This window comes from Ovis aries, chromosome X (assembly GCF_016772045.2).
Source record: "Ovis aries strain OAR_USU_Benz2616 breed Rambouillet chromosome X, ARS-UI_Ramb_v3.0, whole genome shotgun sequence".
Classification (NCBI taxonomy): domain Eukaryota; kingdom Metazoa; phylum Chordata; class Mammalia; order Artiodactyla; family Bovidae; genus Ovis; species Ovis aries.
This window is the reverse complement of record NC_056080.1, coordinates 68,966,805-68,986,391: the sequence shown is the minus strand read 5'-3', so window position 1 is coordinate 68,986,391 and position 19,587 is coordinate 68,966,805. Positions and strand designations below refer to the sequence as shown.

The following is a 19,587-nucleotide window of genomic DNA, read 5'->3' as shown; positions in this document are numbered from 1 at the left end:
TCCTCTACAAGTGGTTGTCCTTTTGTGTACAAGCATGAACTAGAGCAGCAAAAGGATGACTTCACTGAACTCCTTGTCATGCAACATGAGAAGCTTACTAATGAAGACCTGATGAAACCAGAGGCTGAGAGAAAGGATGAAGAGAGACAACATGAAGAAGTAACTGAAGAAACAAACAGATTCACAATGCAGGAAATGGCAAGATTTTCTTTATCTGAGGAGGCGTTGTTAGTTTCTGAGGCACAGGAACCAAAGGTTGCAGCAGCCATTCAGAATGCAAATCCAGTGCAACCATGTCATCTATGATGAGATAAAAAGAGCTACTACCCAGACATTACTGGATAGTTTTTTCAAGAGGGTAGATAGAATTGAATCCAGCAAGGAACCAGAAACTGTGCCATCTGCATTAGGCGTGAATGAAATTGCAGCTTGCACTCCATCTCCTATTGTTGATAGTCCTTCAGCTCTACCATCTCCCACCTCCTCTCCTTCCTCCAGTAAGTAACTCTTCTTACTTGTTCACTTGATGCCAGCACCTGTATACCAGGTGTTGTATTGTGCATGCGTGCTAAGTCACTTCAGTCGTGTCTGACTCTGTGAGATCCCATGGACTGCAGCCCGCCAGGCTCCTCTATCCGTGGGATTCTCTAGGCAAGAACACTGGAATGGACTACCATGCCCTCCTCCAGGGGATCTTCCCAACCCAGGGATCAAACCCACGTCTCTTACGTCTCCTGCACTGGGAGATGGGTTCTTCACCACGGGCTCCACCCTATCGTGCTGTACTACTGTATTTTTCAAGGTACTTACTGTAAGATTTAAAATGTTTTCCTTATTATTGTTTTTATGTATTATTTCTGTGAAAAGTACTATAAACCTACTACAGTACAGTACTATATAGCCAAGTGCATTAGTTGGGTACCTAGGCTAACTTCATCAGACTTAACTTTTTGATGGACTTATGAACGCACTCTCCGAATGGAACTCATTCATATATAGGGGACTTACTGTACTTATAAAACTCTATGAAAAAGCAGCTACAGAGGGTTGCATGTTAAGTGAAAATTTTGACATTAGGAAATAATATGGTGGTTTGATTTTGAGAGAATCTTTCTTTTTTTAGGCTCAACAACAATAAATAACACCAATAAATCTGCCCTGGGCAAGTAATTTTAGAGGTTATACTGCCTTGATAATTAAAACACTAATCATTTCAACCTGCCTAAAAATGGTATCAATAAAACTGGTAAAACACTTTGCTGAACATTCTCTCTACTCAAAATGCTGAAAGACCTGGATCTCTACCCTGTCACATCATTTCTATTCTGAGACTTATAGGTTGACATTGTTCCCAGAGGAAAAAAATTCTTTGTGCAATATACTATAAGCAAAGGAATACAGTAATTTATTCTCATAACTTTTAAGGTAACTAATATAAAGATATTTTATATTTAAATTATATAGTACATGATGTTAGTTCTCATGTCCAGTCAACAGAACTTTTAACGCAACTGGAAACAAGTTAAAATAACTTATTCCTGAATTACATTCTAAGGATACAAATGAGCACTTTATTATTATTTTAGGAATCACACAGACAGAGCAGACAGACATGCAGTGAACACTAAAGGTGGAGTCAGGAAACACGGGGTCAAGAATAAATTATCTATGCAAATCTGGGGAAGTCATTTAATTGCTCTCACAGTCACAGTCTTTGCTCCAAAGATCCCCAGACTTCAAGGTACTTAATTACCTAGGGGAGAATTTTTAAATTCTGGATTTCAAAGCTCTCCACCCAAAGATCTTATTCATTAGGAGAGAAATGATGTCAAACAATGTTTACACTTTAACAAACACCTCTGAAGATTCTAACACAGTAACGCAAAGACTATACATTGACAAACATAGTCCTAAATAATATGGGAATGATAGCTACTTAATCTGTATCATAAAGTTGTTATTTGGATCTAATGAAAAAAGCAAGTAAAATAAGCAGATATGTTCATTAAAATGTATACATTTTATAGAAAATTTATGTGTATTAGATGATACACTTGATTTCCTGAAATGTAACTCTAACTACAGAGTTTATTAAGGTTTAGTTACTACAGAGAGTTATTAGTGAGTATAGTAGGATTGACAAGGAAATATATCAAAATCAATTGCTTATACACTGACAATGAAAGTGAAAGTGAAAGTCGCTCAGTCGTGTCTGCCTCGTTGTGACCCCATGGACTATACAGTCCATGGAATTCTCTAGGCCAAAATACTGGAGTGGGTAGCCTTTCCCTTCTCCAGGGGATCTTGCCCAGCCAGGGATTGAACCCAGGTCTCCTGCATAGCAGGAGGATTCTTTACCAGCTGAGCCACAAGGGAAGCCCAAGAATACTGGAGTGGGTAGCAGAATAATCAACTAGAAAGCAGAATGAAAAGATTCATTCATATAGCACTCTACATCTCCCTGAAGAAAATATTTTAAATAATCAGTAATAAACTTAATAAGAAATGTGTAGAAAGATATTATTAAAAGAGGTTCAGTTCAGTTCAGTCTCTCAGTAGTGTCTGACTCTTTATGACTCCATGAATCACAGCAAGCCAAGCCTCCCTGTCCATCACCAACTCCCGGAGTTCACTCAGACTCACGTCCATCGAGTCGGTGATGTCATCCAGCCATCTCATCCTCTGTCGTCCCCTTCTCCTCCTGCCCCGAATCCCTCCCAGCATCAAAGCCTTTTCCAAGGAGTCGACTCTTCTCATGAGGTGGCCAAAGTGCTGGAGTTTCAGCTTTAGCATCATTCCAAAGAAATCCCAGGGTTGATCTCCTTCAGAATGGACTGGTTGGATCTCCTTGTAGTCCAAGGGACTCTCAAGAGTCTTCTCCAACACCACAGTTCAAAAGCATCAAGATTCTTCGGCGCTCTGCCTTCTTCACAGTCCAACTCCCACATCCATACATGACCACTGGAAAAACCATAGCCTTGACTAGACGGACAAAGTCGGCGAAGTAATGTCTCTGCTTTTGAATATGCTATCTAGGTTGGTCATAACTTTTCTTCCAAAGAGTAAGCGTCTTTTAATTTCATGGCTGCAGTCACCATGTGCAGTGATTTTGGAGACCCCAAAAATAAAGTCTGACACTGTTTCCCCATCTATTTCCCATGAAGGGATGGGACCAGATGCCATGATCTTCATTTTCTGAATGTTGAGCTTTAAGCCAACTTTTTCACTCTCCTCTTTCACTTTCATCAAGAGGCTTTTTAGTTCCTCTTCACTTTCTGCCATAAGGATGATGTCATCTGCATATCTGAGGTTATTGATGTTTCTCCCAGCAATCTTGATTCCAGCTTGTGCTTCCTCCAGCCCAGCGTTTCTCATGATGTACTCTGCATAGAAGTTAAATAAGCAGGGTGACAATATACAGCCTTGCCATACTCCTTTTCCTATTTGGAACCAGTATGTTGTTCCATGTCCAGTTCTAACTGTTGCTTCCTGACCTGCATATAGGTTTTTCAAGAGGCAGGTCAGGTGGTCTGTATTCCCATCTCTTTCAGAATTTTCCACAGTTTATTGGGATCCACACAGTCAAAGGCTTTGGCATAGTCAATAAAGCAGAAGTAGATGTTTTTCTGGAACTCTCTTGCTTTTTCGATGATCCAGAGGATGCTGGCAATTTGATCTCTGGTTCCTCTGCCTTTTCTAAAACAAGCTTGAACATCTGGAAGTTCACGGTTCATGTATTGCTGAAGCTGGTCTATAAATTTAAGACAGTCAGTGGAATTCTGAGGTGGGGAGAACCTAACACAATAATCCTAAGGTTCAAATGAAAGAATAAATATTTGAGGACACACTAATTTTTAAGGACTGGTAAGGAGGGTGTCTCTATATATACAACTTTATATCACTATATATAAAATAGTGACAGCATTTTAAGAAGGTAAAAAACAGTGGTTCATTAACAAATGATCTTGGGACAATCAGTTACTCACTTTGAAAAAATATAAAAGTTAATTCTCTATATAATATACTTAAACTAAACTAAATTCTATATCAGGACTTCCCGAGCAGTCCAGCGATTAAGACTCCACACTTCCACTGCAGAGGGCACAGGTTCAATTCCATGTATTTAGTGGAATACTGTACAGCTAGGAAGTTTAAATATTCTGACATACAAAGACAGTCAACAGTATACTGAATAATAAGTCTTTGTTTTCAAAGGAGACACAAACAGACCAAAGTTTATGTTTGCACAATAAAAAGTTTGGAAGACTATATAAAGTTATCTTGGAGAGTAGTAATACTGATAGAACTGTCTAACCACACTTAGGCAGATACTGTTAGAAGTATCAGGGTTTCCCTGATAGCTCAGCTGGGAAAGAATCTACCTGCAATGCAGGAGACCCTGGTTCGATTCCTGGATGGGGAAGATCCACTCGAGAAGGGATAGGCTGCCCACTCCAGTATGGTTAGACAGACACACTCCTACACTGCTAGTGAAAGCATGAAATTATATTTTTCTGGAGGACAACTTGGGAGTATGTATCAAAAGTCTTTCACTCACCACTTTTATATGCTGTTAGTGGCAGTATAAATGTGTACCACTTTTCTGGAGGGCAATTCGGCACTATTTACCAAAATTTAGAATGCACGTGCCCTTAGATCTAGCCATTCCACTTCTAGGAATTTCATCTAGAAGGTCAGTTCAGTTCAGTTCAGTCACTCAGTCGTATCCAACTCTTTGCGACCCTATGAATCGCAGCACACCAGGCCTCCCTGTCCATCACCAACTCCCGGAGTTCACTCAGACTCACATCCATCGAGTCAGTGATGCCATCCAGCCATCTCATCCTCTGTCGTCCCCTTCTCCTCCTGCCCCCAATCCCTCCCAGCATCAGAGTCTTTTCCAATGAGTCAATTCTTCGCATGAGGTAGCCAAAGTACTGGAGTTTCAGCTTTAGCATCATTCCCTCAAAAGAAATCCCAGGGCTGATCTCCTTCAGAATGAACTGGTTGGATCTCCTCGCAGTCCAAGGGACTCTCAAGAGTCTTCTCCAACACCACAGTTCAAAAGCATCAATTCTTCGGTGCTCAGCTTTCTTCACAGTCCAACTCTCACATCCATACATGACCGCTGGAAAAACCATAGCCTTGACTAGACTGAACTTTGTTGGCAAAATAATGTCTCTGTTTTTCAATATGCTATCTAGAAGGTAGGCTCTAGGAATTTAATCTAGAAGATAGGCTCATAAAGATATATATACAAGGATATTCATTGAAGCACTGTCTATTATAGAATAGAACTAAAAACAACTTAAATGTTAACCAAAAAGGAACTAATTAAATAAAATACAGCACATTCACATGATGAAACATCATATAATCATTCTCTAAAATGAAGTAGGTCTATACTTCTTCATACAAGATGAACAAGATATGCTAAATGAAACCTGCAAAGTGAAAAATAGTATATGTATAGTATAATCCCATGTGTGTAAAGAGGAAAAAGCAGAAATAGGTATTACAAAGGCTTGAAAATGCACTGAAGTGTTTTAGAATACACAAGAAAGTCCTAACACTTTCTTTGAGGAGGGGCTGGGAATTCAGAGCGTTTTACTTTTTGTACCTTGTGACTTTTTATTATGAACATATATATTATTTTTGTTATGAAAAAGAAGCTTTCCATTTATTTCCTTACAGTATATTCCTGAAAGCAGTACTGCCATGTCAGAGTGGTAGTTGTAAGGAAATAAATGGAAAGACAATCAAAGATACTGTATAAACATAATAATATTCTTCACAAAAAAAACTGGATACAAGTTAAAAGACTCAAAAAAATGAGGATTAGTAAAATAAATGATGATCCATGTATTTAGTGGAATACTGTACAGCCATGAAGTTTAAATATTCTGACATAGAGAGACAGTCAATAGTATACTGAATAGTAAGTCTTTGTTTTCAGAGACATAGACAGACCAAAGTGTATATTTGCACAGGAAAAAGTTCGGAAGACTATATACAGTTATCTTGGAGATAGTACTGTTATGATTTTTTGCTGTACTTTAAAGTTTTCTACAGTTAATATATTATTTACTGAAAGAGAGTGACTAGCAACCCATGTGAAGTCAACCTCATGCCTGCCTGTGCTAGGTGCTCAGTCGTGTCCAACTCTTTGTGACCTCATAGACTGTAGACCACCAGGTTCCTCTGTCCATGGAACTTTCTAGGCAAGAATACTGGAGTGGGTTGCCATTTCCTCAGGGGATCTTCCTGACCCAAGGATTGAATCTGCGTCTCCTCTGTCTCCTGCATTGCAGGCAGATACTTTATCCACTTAGCCATAGGAGAAGCGCTGGTCAAACCCATAAATCCTAGGATTTAGACAATTCAGACCACTGCCCATGTATATTCCTCAAAGAAGTTGAAATTCCACTTTGATTAATCCAATCCTGTTAGAATACTGGGCTATGTCTAGCTCTAGCAAGCTGTTTTACAATGGTCATATGATTCCTGATGTTTATGAGAAGATTTTATTAGAAAAAGAAGCACTAAAACTAAATAAGCCTTTTGAAAATGTGAGTTAAAATCTTGCTCTCTATAATATTTAAAATTTCAGGATACTTGTGAAAGAAAAGTACTTATCTCTTGTTAGCACCTTCCATTTTGGGCTGCCTAGAGTGTAAGATAAATGCTTTTCTGTAAGAGTCCAAGAAGCTCAAGTAGATATACTATGCTCACAAAATTTATCATTACCTTACACAAATGGTCTTCTGAATGACCTAGTAGTGGGGTAAAAGTTTTTCTGGTATGATCAGTAAATACCAGTGAAGTGAAAAGGTTTTTTTGTTTTGTTAATATATGATTTCCCATGTTTAATTGAAAAGGACATTTCTATGACTTTCTACATGACTTCAGAGTTAATAAAGTTATATTTACTTTCATTAATTGAATTGTAGTATATATGTTACCAACTTGACATACATCTTAAGAGAATCCCTTTATTTCTTCAGAACAAATATTAACACTAACCAACAGCATGTCTATTGATTTGGTGAGAACTGGCAAGAAGGGTATGTGGGAGGGGTGGGAGGGAGAGAGAAACATTCCATTACTTCCAAACTTCTCTCATGCTGCTCCTTTATAAACACCTCCCTATATCCCCAAACCCTGGCATCCACTAACCTCTTTCTCTTCCTATAGGTTTGCTTTTTCAGATCGTCGTATAAATGGAATAATACATTATGTAGCCTTTTAAATCTAGCTTCTTTCACTTAGCTAAATGCATTTTAAGATTCACTTGTGTCACTGCATGAATCAATAGGTAGTTCCTTTCTTATCATAGAGTAGTATTTCACAGTGTGGATATAAAACAACCTGTTTATCCATCAGTTGAAATAACTGAGTTTTTTCCAATCTGGGGTGACTAATGCTAAATAATGCTGCTATAAATATTCATGTCAGGTTTTTGTATGAACATAAGTTTTCAGTTCTCTTGGATAGCTAGCTAGAAATAAGACTGCTGAGTCATATGATTAAAATATATTTAATTTCATAGGAAACTAACAAATTGTCTTCCAAAGTGGCTATTCCATTTTTCATTCCCACTAGCAATGTATGAAAGTTCCAGTTTCTCTGACTTGCTAACCTTTGGTATTGTTGGTTTTGTTTTGACATTCTAATAGGAGCAATATGGTGTCTCATTATGATTTTTTTTTAATTTCTCAGAGCATTTTTAGATCAGAGAAAAATTGAATGAAAAGTACAGAGATATCCCATTTACTCCTTTCACCCCCACATGCAACCTCCCCCACTATGAACATTCTGAATCAGACTGGTATATTTATTACAATCAACACTGTGGTTTTAATTTGCATTTCTCTAATGATTTAAATTTGGATTTCTTTCATTTGTTACTTGTATATCTTCTAGGTGAGGTGTTTATTCAGATCTTTTGCCCATTGGATTATTTCTCATTATTTTTTTCTTTATAAATCATTTTGCCTTGTTTTTTTTAACATTTTTTTTTCAGACAAAATACACTTTATTTTTTTTTCAATTGGAGGATAATTGCTTTAAAATGTTGTGTTAGTTTCTGCCATACAAAACCGTGAATCAACCATGAGTATACATATATCCCCTCCCTCTTGAGCCTCCCTCCCTGCCCCTCCATTGTTGACTTAAGGGTTTTTAAATTTTATTCTAGATATAACTTTCTGTTAGAAATGTGATTTGCAAATATTTTATCCCAGTTTGTGACTTGAGTTTTCATTTTCTTTCACAGTTTTTTTTTTTATTTTAATAAAGTCCATATATCCATTTTTTTCACTTATGGATTATGCTTTGGGGATAATATAGATTTTTAATCACATCTCTTTGTTTATGTCTTTCTTTATATGAGTAATATTTCTAACTACAGCTTCAGTCATAAAGTTGAAAACAAATAAAAACTGCCATCAATTTTCTTTAAATGGGTACAGAGTTTCATTTTGGGAAGAAAAAAAGAGTTCCAGAGATGGATGGTGGTGATGGTGGCATAACAATGTGAATGTATTTAATTTCAACAAACTGTACACTTAAAAATGGTTAAGTTGGGACTTCCCTGGTGGTCCAGAACTTAAGACTCTGAGCTTCCACTGCAGGGGGTGCAGTTTCAATCCCTGGTCAGGGAACTAAGATCTTACATGCCGAGTGGCCAAAAAGAAAAAAAAAAAAAAGGTTGTTTGTTTTATAATTTTACCATAATAAAAAGAAAAAAAATTGCCATCAAGCAACAGTATGTCAGGAAAGTGTCTGTTCTACAGCTCATGGACACTGTATGGCAGTGGTGAAACCAAAGTAATGGAACCAAAGCTTCACTTTACATGGATGATGAATGAGGGTCCATTTCCAGGATGAGAGGTAGCCAGCCAAAAGGGACATTGCCCAGCACTTTATAGAAAGGTAGCCTCATTTAGTCCTCATACTTACAAGGAAGATACCATACTATGCTTTTTTCACAAGTAACGGAGCTGAGGCCTGGAAGGCAAAGTTGCCTATTCAAGTTTGAGTAGGTAAATCAAGGAATGCAGATGAGAGAACAATCTGACCCCAGTGCTTTCACTCCAGACCGTTCCCTTATATGGTTTCCAAATCCATGAAGAAAAAGTCTCTATTCAGCTTTTGTTTTTAGATATATAAAAGTCTTAGGAAATTACAAATAATTTAACAAACATTCCTCGGGAATTGTTAACTGTAATTTCACTATATTGATTTCCCAAGGTACACCGAAAAAAGAAAAGCTATCTGCTATCTTTTTTTAAATATATTTATTTAATTGGAGGCTAATTACTTTACAATATTGTAGTGGGTTTTGCCATACATTGACATGAATCAGCCATGGATGTACATGTGTCCCCCATTCTGAACTCCGCCTCCTACCTCCCTCCCCATCCCATCGTCAGGGCCATCCCAGCGCACTGGCCCTGAGTACCCTGTCTCATGCATTGAACCTGGACTGGCAATCTGTTTCACATATGATAATATACATGCTTCAGTGCTATTCTCTCAAATCATCCCACTCGCCTTCTCCCACAGAATCCAAAAGTCTGTTCTTTACATCTGTGTCTCTTTTGCTGCCTCACATATAGGGTCACTGTTACCATCTTTCTAAATTCCACATATATGCGTTAATATACTGTATTGGTGTTTTTCTTTCTGACTTACTTCACTCTGTATAATAGGCTCCAGTTTCATCCACCTCATTAGAACTGATTCAAACACGCTCTTTTTCATAGCTGAGTAATATTCCATTGTGTATATGTACCACAGCTTTCTTATCCATTTGTCTGCCGATGGACATCTAGGTTGCTTTCATGTCCTAGCTATTGTACACAGTGCTGCGATGAACATTGGGGTACACGTGTCTCTTTCAATTCTGGTTTCCTTGGTGTATATGCCCAGTAGTGGGATTTCTGGGTCATATGGCAGTTCTATTTCCAGTTTTTTAAGGAATCTCCACACTGTTCTCCATAGTGGCTGTACTAGTTTGCATTTACCCTCTCTAGCATTTATTGTTTGTAGACTTTTTGATAGCAGCCATTCTGACTGGCGTGAGATGGTACCTCATTGTGGTTTTGATTTATATTTCTCTGATAATGAGTGATGGTGAGCATCTCATGTGTTTGTTAGCCATCTGTATGTCTTCTTTGGAGAAATGTCTGTTTAGTTCTTTGGCCCATTTTTGATTGGGTCATTTATTTTACTGGAACTGAGTGACAAGAGCTGCTTGCATACTTTTTAGATTAATTCTTTGTCAGTTGCTTCATTTGCTATTATTTTCTCCCATTCTGAAGGCTGTCTTTTCACTTTGCTTTTGTGCAATGGAGTGGGAAACAGTACTACACCTGATGTCAAATGGCTTGGTGTCAAATCCTGGCTCTGGCTTTGTGCTGAAATAACTTATGCATATTAGTTCTTATAAATTTTCTAATTGGGGTTGATAAAATCATAGAGCACTAGATGCTATTCGCTCAAAATATGTTACTTATCCTATTTTGAAGCTCCAAAATATGCATAAGCTTCTCTGATATTGTGAAGACCCAGTAATGCTTAGAATAGTATTTTGAATCTCTATAAAAGTTAGCTATTATTGTTTATTAAAAAAGAGTTACCTTGGACAAATCCCTTCATCTATAAAAATGGAAAGCATTTAAGAACAATGGCCCTGGAATCAGGCTACCCTGGTTTAAATCCTAGTTCTGCTACTTGCCACCTTTAAAGCCCTAGGCCTGTCACTTTGTCTCTTTAAGCTTCAGTTTTCCATGGCTGAAAAATAACAGTAATAATAACATTCCTGAGGTTAAAATGAGACAATCTGTGCAAACTGCTTGGCACAGTCCTTTGTATACAGTAAGTCATCAATGCACATGAAATGTTGCTCTTTTACCAGCAATATCAAAATTTATAGCTTCAAACTACTGCACAATTGCACTCATCTCACACACTAGCAAAGTACTGTTCAAAATTCTCCAAGCGAGGCTTCAACGGTACATAAACCAAGAACTTCTAGATGTTCAAGTTAGATTTTTAAAAGGCAGAGGAACCAGAGATCAAATTGCCAGCATCCACTGGATCATAGAAAAAGCAAGAGAACTCCAGAAAAACATCTACTTCTGCTTTGTTGACTACTCCAAAGCCTTTGACTGTGTAGATCATAACAAACTGTGGAAAATTCTGAAAGAGATGGGAACACCAGACCACCTGACCTGCCTCTTGAGAAATCTGTATGCACGTCAAGAAGCAATAGTTAAAACTAGACATGGAACAACGGACTGGTTCAAAATTGGGAAAGGAGTATGACAAGGCTGTATATTGTCACCCTGCTTATCTAACTTATATGCAGAATACATCATGAGAAATGCCAGGCTGGATGAGGCACAAGGTGGAATCAAGATTGCTGGGAGAAACATCAATAACCTCAGATATGCAAATGACACCACCCTTATGGCAGAAAGCAAAGAGGAACTGAAGATCCTCTTTGATGAAAGTGAAAGAGGAGAGCAAAAAACCTGGCTTAAAACTCAACATTCAAAAAACTAAGATCATGGCATCTGGTCCTATCACTCCATGGCAAATAGATGGGGAAACAATGGAAATAGTGACGGAATTTATTTTGGGGGGCTCCAAAATCGCTGCAGATGGTGACTGCAGCCATGAAATTAAAAGATGCTTGCTCACTGGAAGAAAAGCTATGACCAACCTAGACAGCATATTAAAAAGTAAAGACATTACCTTGCCAACAAAGGTCCATCTAGTCAAGGCTATGGTTTTTCCAGTAGTCATGTATGGATGTGAGAGTTGGATTATAAAGAAAGCTGAGTGCCTAAGAATTGATGCTTTTGAACTGTGTTGTTGGAGAAGACTACTGAGAGTCCATTGGACTACAAGGAGATCAAACCAGTCAATCCTAAAGGAAATCAGTCCTGAATATTCATTGGAAGGACTGATGATAAAGTTGAAGGTCCAATACTTTGGCCACCTGATGCAAAGAACTAACTCCTTAGAAAAGACCCTAATGCTGAGAAAGACTGAAGGCAGGAGGAGAAGTGGACAACAGAGGATGAGATGGTTGGATGGCATCACCGACTCAATGGAGACGAGTTTGAGCAAGTTCCAGGAGTTGGTGATAGACAGTGAAGCCTGTCGTGCTGCAGTCCATGGGGTCGCAAAGAGTCGGACATGACTGAGTGACTGAACTGAACTGAACTTGAGGCAGCACTAGGAATTAAATCACAGGAAGGACATTTTGTAAATCTGTAGACAGCAGTACACTAAGCAATCAATTCTTAGAGAACTGTCCCTTATCTCATCTCATAAACATAAACCACTTCACTGAAAGTTACCCTCCACCAATCCCGCTAGATCACAATCTCCTTGTTTTATATTTTTTCATACCATTTATTGCCATTTGATATTTATTTTCTCTATTTACTTATTTACTGTTTGTCTTCTTCTAAAATGTAAGCTCCATGAGAGCAGGGAGGCATAACAGTTAAAAGACAGAGGGACTGGATATGATTCCTGTCTCTACTGCTTTCTAGCTGTGTGACCTCGAGCATGCTACTGAAGCTCTGTGCCTCAGTTTCCTTATCTGTAAGACAAGAATGTTAATGGCATCTGTTTCACAGTGTTGTTATGAGAATTAAGTGACTTTATATAAAGCACTTAGCAAAACCTAGCATACAATAAGTACTCAGTAAATGCTAGTATTGTTATCGACCCACTTCACGGCTATCATTCCAGCAGATTGAACAGTCCTTGGCATAGAGCAGGCACCCAATAAACATTTATACAATAAATGAATAAGAAGAGCTCATTGCTGAGCCAGTCATAGCTCAAAAGGGTTCCTAAAAGAAAGTGTTGGGGATGATGGAGAGGGACTGGGGTAAGTTACCTACTGTGAGGTCAAAGCCTCAGCTTCCACACTAAGGAAAAAAAGTCTGCTGGTCACTGTGGAATATCATTTAAATTGTGGAACTGCCTTTGGCAGCTAGGGAAGTCCCTGAATACCACCTCTTTCCTCAGCTAACACTTATTGAGTGGTTACTATGAGTAGTACTTAGCATGTGTTAACTCATTGAACCCTTACAATAACCTTGAGGTAAACAGTACAATTACTCCCATCTTACAAATGAGAACACAGAAGCACAAATAGGTTAAGTAACTTTTGCAAGGTCACACAGCTAATAAGTAGCTAAGCCTGAATTTAAACTAAAAAAGTCTAGTTCTAGAGCCCATCCTTTTAGGAGCTAGCTGTTTTTTTTGTTTTGTTTTGTTTTTTCATTGTAAAACACTGACATGTTAGTGTCTGGAATTCTTTTGTATAGAGTCATATGTTTTTCAGAAGACTAATTCTCCAATCTCCTACCTGGGAAGCATATACCAGGACACTAAATTTAAAGCAAAGTGAGGGGAAGAGGCTAACCACTCGGTCTGAAGACTTCCACTCAATCTCCCTGTTCTCAGCCCTTTGTTTCAGTGCCCTTCACTCTGCCCACTGTCCAAGAGCTCAAAGCCTGTCAGGTTCACTTAGGTCAGAGACTCTCCTCTGGGTCTCCTACCACTCAAGGTGGGTGGAAGTTGGAGGGGGGGGGGCAGGTGGATGGATCACCTTACTGCAGCATGAAAGGGAAGAGACCTAAGGGGTCCAATCCCATTCTGTCAGTTTTTAAAACATTTCCCTTATTTTCAGCCCTGGATCACCTCCTTACCTTTTAGGAAAAACCACTTACCTTCAAATTCTTAGCCTCTCATGTGTCCTGTGAGATAAAATAACTCACTTCTCCAATAAAACAAGATAGAAAGCCCAGAGATAAACCCACACACCTATGGGCGCCCTATCTTTGACAAAGGAGGTAAGAATATACAATGGGAAAAAACTCTCTTCAATAAGTGGTGCTAGGAGAACTGGACATCTACGTATAAAAGAATGAAATTAGAACACTTTCTTAACACCACACACAAAGATAAATTCAAAATGGATTAAAGATCCCTGATTTTTATTGCAGCAGTGTTTACAATAGCCAAGACATAGAAACAACCTAAATGTCCATTGACAGAAGAATGGATAAAGAAGATGTGGTACATATATACAATGGAATATTACTCAGCCATTAAAAACAACGAAATAATGCCATGTGCAACAACATGGATAAATCTGGAGATTATCACACTAAGTAAAGTAAGTTGGACAGAGAAAGACAAACAGCATATGGTATCACTTACATGCACAATGTTTTAAAAATGACACAAACAAGTTTGTTTCCAGTGGCAGAGTCTGGGGGAAGGGCTGGCAGGCGCCATATTGGGCAGCAAAGGTGGCAAGAAGCCCCTGAATCAGCCCAAGAATCAAACCAAGGAGATGGATGAAGAAGATAAGGTATTCAAGCAGAAACAAGGAGGAGCAGAAGAAACCTGAGGCTAAAAGCCAAGGCTGTGGGGAAAAGTCCCCTGGCCACAGGCACAATTAAGAAATCTGGCAGCAAGTAAGCTGTTCCTTGTGCCTGAGGCAATGATGATGATCCTTAGTTTTATTCCTATTTAAATACCTGAATCCCCTGTCATAACATCTGTTTCCACCTATAGCTAGAATGTAGTGATGTCTTGGAATCCACTGTACATTTAAGAATAAACTTTTGGGACTTCCCTTGTGGTCCAGTGGCTAAAACTCCACGCTCCCAATGCAGGGAGCCCAGGTTCAATCCCTGGTCAGGGAACTAGATCCCACATGCCACAACTAAGACCTGATGCAGCCAAATAAATAAGTATTTTTAAAAAAGAATAAACTTTTGTGTAAGAAATTTAAAAAACATGATACAAACAAGCTTACTTACAAAACAGAAGCAGACTCAGAGTTTTTCTGGCCACGCTGCATGGCATGTGGAACTTCACCAACCAGGAATCAAATGCATGCCCCCTGCACTAGAAGTATGGAATCTTGACCTCTAGACCACCAGAGAAGTTCAAGACTCACAGACTTAGAGAAGGCACTTATGATTATCGGTAGAAGCTGGCAGGGGGCAGGGGGAAGTAGTAGCTTAGGAGTTTGGGATTGACATGTACACACTGCTATATTCAAAATGGATAATCAAAGATTTCATTGGTGGGCCAGCGGTTAAGACGGTACTTCCAATGCAGGGAACGTGGGATCAATCCCTGGTCAGGGAACTAAGATCCCACATGCCACGTGGTATGGCCAAAAAAATTAGTTAATTTAAAAAATAGGAATTCCGTTTGCAGGCTTCTTTGATCTCGCAGAGTAGACATTATGAGCAAAGCTCACCCTCCCAAGTTGAAGAAATTTATGGACAAGAAGTTATCATTGAAATTAAATGGTGGCAGACATGTCCAAGGAATATTGCAGGGATTTGATCCCTTTATGAATCTTGTGATAGATGAATGTGTGGAGATGGCAACTAGTGGGCAACAGAACAATACTGGAATGGTGGTAATACGAGGAAATAGTATCATCATGTTAGAAGCCTTGGAACGAGTATGAACAATGGCTGTGTTCACCAGAGAAATCAATGCTTCCATGTGTCCCCTCTCCACATTTTACTACCAGAAAAATTGGGTTGTGTACATTTTCTTACTGAACTTTTTTGTTAAATAAACTTTTGTAATAGCCAAAAATAATAATAATAAATAAATAAATAAATAAGATAACTAACAAGGACCTACCTACCTACTATATAGCACTGGGAACTCTGGTCAATACTCTGTAATAACCTAAATGGAAAAAGTATTTGAAAAAGAATAGATACATATATATGTATAACTGAATCCCTTTGCTGTACACCTGAAACTAATACAAGATTGCTAATCAACTCTACTCCAACATAAAAAAATTTTTAATGGTAAATAATAATAAATTGAGTGCTCTATGTTCAAAAAGTAAAATAAAATAAAAGCTGCTCTAGTAGAGCAAAAAATGTGCTTTACTACAAAGGAGACTTTTTCCCCATTTTAAACAATCAGTTTTCACAAGGTAGATGTTTCCCTTCAGTTAGTTAACTAACTTAAAGAGGGTTTAGGAACTTCCCTGGTGGTCCAATGGTTGGGAGTCTGCCTGCCAATGCAGGCGACATGTGTTTGATTCCTGCTCCAGGAATATCCCACATGCTGCAGGGCAACTAAGCCTGTGTGCCACAACTGATGAGCCCATGTGCTGCAACTACTGATGCCTAAGTGCTCTAGCACCCATGCTCTGCAACAAGAGAAGCCACCACAATGAGAAGCCTGAGCACTGCAACTGGATAAAGTCCACTTACAGCAATGAAAACCCAGTGAAGCCAGAAATTTAAATAAATAAATAAAAATAATTAAAGGGGGTTTACCTTCTTAATTCTTAAAAATCTGTGGGCCCATGCTCTGCAACAAGAGAAGCCACTGCAATGAGAAGCTTGTGCACCACAGCAAACAGGAGCCCCCATTCGCCACAACTAGAGAAAGTATGCATGCAGCAATGAAGACCCAGCATAGTCAAAAATAAAAAGATTAATAATTAATTTTTTTAAGAAACCTAAATTCTAAATTATGGGTTAGTATATTCTGTTAGGTCTTTGAAATAAATTATTAAAGCACTTCTTCTCTTGCCTTATCTGCCCTTTTTTGCTACTTCTGAAGAAGGGTTCATGTGCACAAACACACACAACTAATTCTGACAACACCTTTTTTTGAAAAAGGTATAGCTATGAATGCAGGACAGAAAGGGAATTGAACCCAGGCTGTGGCAGTGACAGCACCAAATCCTAATCACTAGACCACCAGGGAGTGTCTGATTCAATATGGATCCTCTTAACTTCTTGGGGAAAGTATGTGAAACAAAAGCTTTAGGCAATGCTTTATAATAAACTATACTATCATTTTTCTCTCTCAGTAATTCCTCAGGTCTCCTATTTATTTCATCTTTGCCTCCTCCTCCTGACCTACTACCAAGTGATCAGAATGTTATAAAATAACAGCTGAAAAGGAGAAAGAGTTTTAGGATCTCCCAACTGCTTGAACCTATAAATATTTCTAAATATTTTGAAATTTACAGGAGTGTTCCTGCATGCTAGCTGATTAAAGGGAGGGTGTGTGCTTTCTTCATGTATCTCAGCGTCAGCCATGAAAAAGGATCTGATCCCCAACACAGACTCTCCCAACAGCAATTTCTATAATGTGAGAGTTTCCTAAACCTTTGTAGAACCAAGTAACAAACTTTCTCTGGGTTTTAGCAACAGTTGAATTATGCATCTTTTTTCTTTTTTAAAAAACTATGTGTGAGCATGTGTTAGTCAGTTGTATCTGACTCTTTGCTACCCCATGGAATTCACCAGGTAAGAACACTGGAGTTGGTTGCCATTCCCTTTTCCAGGAGACCTTTCTGATCCAGGGAAGAACAAACCTGGGTCTCCTGCACTGCAGGCAGAGTCTTTACCATCTGAGCCACAAGGGAAGCCCTTCTAAACTATACTGGCTTTTAAACTTACCCCAATAGCTGCTAAGATTGGGGCTTGATAAATCCACCTGATGTCTCCCAAGATTCCAGCATCTAACATATGAAAAAACTCCCATAAATAAATCAGCAAAGCAAATAAGCACTGAGAATTAAGTAGCATTTTAAGGTTTACCAAAAACACCAGGAGCAGGCTTTTGATTTAGAAACAAGTAGACAAAAGATCTTTTAAAACACACAAACCAGTAAAAAATGTATAATGGGTACCAGTTTTCACACTATTAGCTCCCTCTTTGGGAATAAAGAGAATATTATAAATAATGGTATATTGTTTTCATAACATGAATCAAATCAATGTTTCCAGAGTCACAAAAAATGTTGTCTTCTAAATGTGGTATCATTGATACTTTATTTTTTATCACTTAAATGAGCCATTCATATCAATCAATTTCATTGATTAAAGTCTTCTAGAATATACTCCATAGGTTGTAGAATACTGACATTAATGCCTTCTTATCCACAAAACTACACCAGTAAGCTGACGATAATGCAAAGATTCTTTCTGATAGGAATGTAAAGGAAAACTGAATGTGGGGACTTCCCTGGTGGTCCAGTGGCTGAGACTTCATGCTCCCAATGCAGAGGGCCTGAGTTTGATCACTGGTCAGGAAACTACATCCCTCATGCCGCAACTAAAAGATCCTACAGGCCACAACTAAGACCCAGTGCAGCCACATAAATAAACAAATACCACACTCACAACACTTCTGACACCAGACACGTGGAGATTTTTCCCCACAAAGCAATTCTCTGCAACACCAGCTAGGTGGCCTATAATTTAACTAAATTCTAACACTATCCACATGGAGATGGAGACAGATACCACAGGTTAAGGCCTCAGTCCAAAAAGACTGTTTCCACACCACTTCTCATAGACTTAAATAGCTCTTCAGAGAGTTACAAAATACAGCCCACATCTATCACATTCAATACTCCTTCCAGAAATAAAATCTCTATTACACTCAGGGAACTGCCCTCACTGCCATACAGTCCATGCTTGCCATCTCTACGATTCTGTTTAGACTGTCCCCTCACCTTCTACATATTTAAATCCTATCACCCAACTCATCTGTAAACTCCACAAAAATGTGATCATATCTGTTGTGTTCACTATCATCTCCTAGCACCCTGTACATGATAGCTATTCAAAATAACTGGGTGAGCAAATGAACTGAAATACCACCTCTTTCATGAAAAACACTGTCAAAAATTCATATCCCATAATAAAAGCCATATATGATAAACACACAGCAAACATTATCCTCAATGGTGAAAAATTGAAAGCATTTCCCCTAAAGTCAGGAACAAGACAAGGGTGCCCACTCTCAACATTACTATTCAACATAGTTTTGGAAGTTTTAGCCACAGCAATCAGAGAAGAAAAAGAAATAAAAAGAATCTAGATTGGAAAAGAAGTAAAACTCTCACTGTTTGCAGATGACATGCTCCTCTACATAGAAAACCCTAAAGACTCCACCAGAAAATTACTAGATAGAACTAATCAATGAATATAGTAAATTTGCAGGATATAAAATTAACACACAGAAACAACTTGCATTCCTATATACTAATAATGAGAAAATAGAGAAATTAAGGAAACTATTCCATTCACCATTGCAATGAAAAGAATAAAATACTTAGGATATATCTACCTAAAGAAACAAAAGACCTATATATAGAAAACTATAAAACACTGATGAAAGAAATCAAAGATGACACAAATAGATGGAGAAATATACCATGTTCATGGATCAGAAGAATCAATATAGTGAAACTGAGTATACTACCCAAAGCAATCAATAGATTCAATGCAATCCCTATCAAGCTACCAATGGTATTTTTCAGAGAACTAGAACAAATAACTTCACAATTTGTATGGAAATACAAAAAACCTTGAATAGCCAAAGCAATCTTGGAAAAGAAGAATGAACTGGAGGAATCAACCTGCCTGACTTCAGGCTCTACTACAAAACTACAGTCACCAAGACAGTATGCTACTGGCACAAAGACAGAAAGATAGATCAATGGAACAAAATAGAAAGCCCAGAGATAAATCC

At 38.3% G+C, this 19,587-nt stretch overlaps 2 protein-coding genes and 1 pseudogene across 2 annotated transcripts in view; 2 read left to right on the top strand and 1 right to left on the bottom strand.

The window, feature by feature from the left end:
• Positions 1-19,587, bottom strand: part of ATP7A (ATPase copper transporting alpha) — a 158,368-nt gene that overhangs the window by 125,332 nt on the left and 13,449 nt on the right. The window lies entirely within an intron of this gene.
• Positions 12,589-14,520, top strand: LOC114111621 (translation machinery-associated protein 7-like; annotated as a pseudogene).
• On the top strand, positions 15,254-15,616 carry LOC106991989 (small nuclear ribonucleoprotein G-like). The gene has a single exon (XM_042242495.2). It carries the CDS (start codon positions 15,299-15,301, stop codon positions 15,527-15,529), a length of 231 nt encoding a protein of 76 aa, XP_042098429.1. The 5' UTR covers positions 15,254-15,298; the 3' UTR covers positions 15,530-15,616.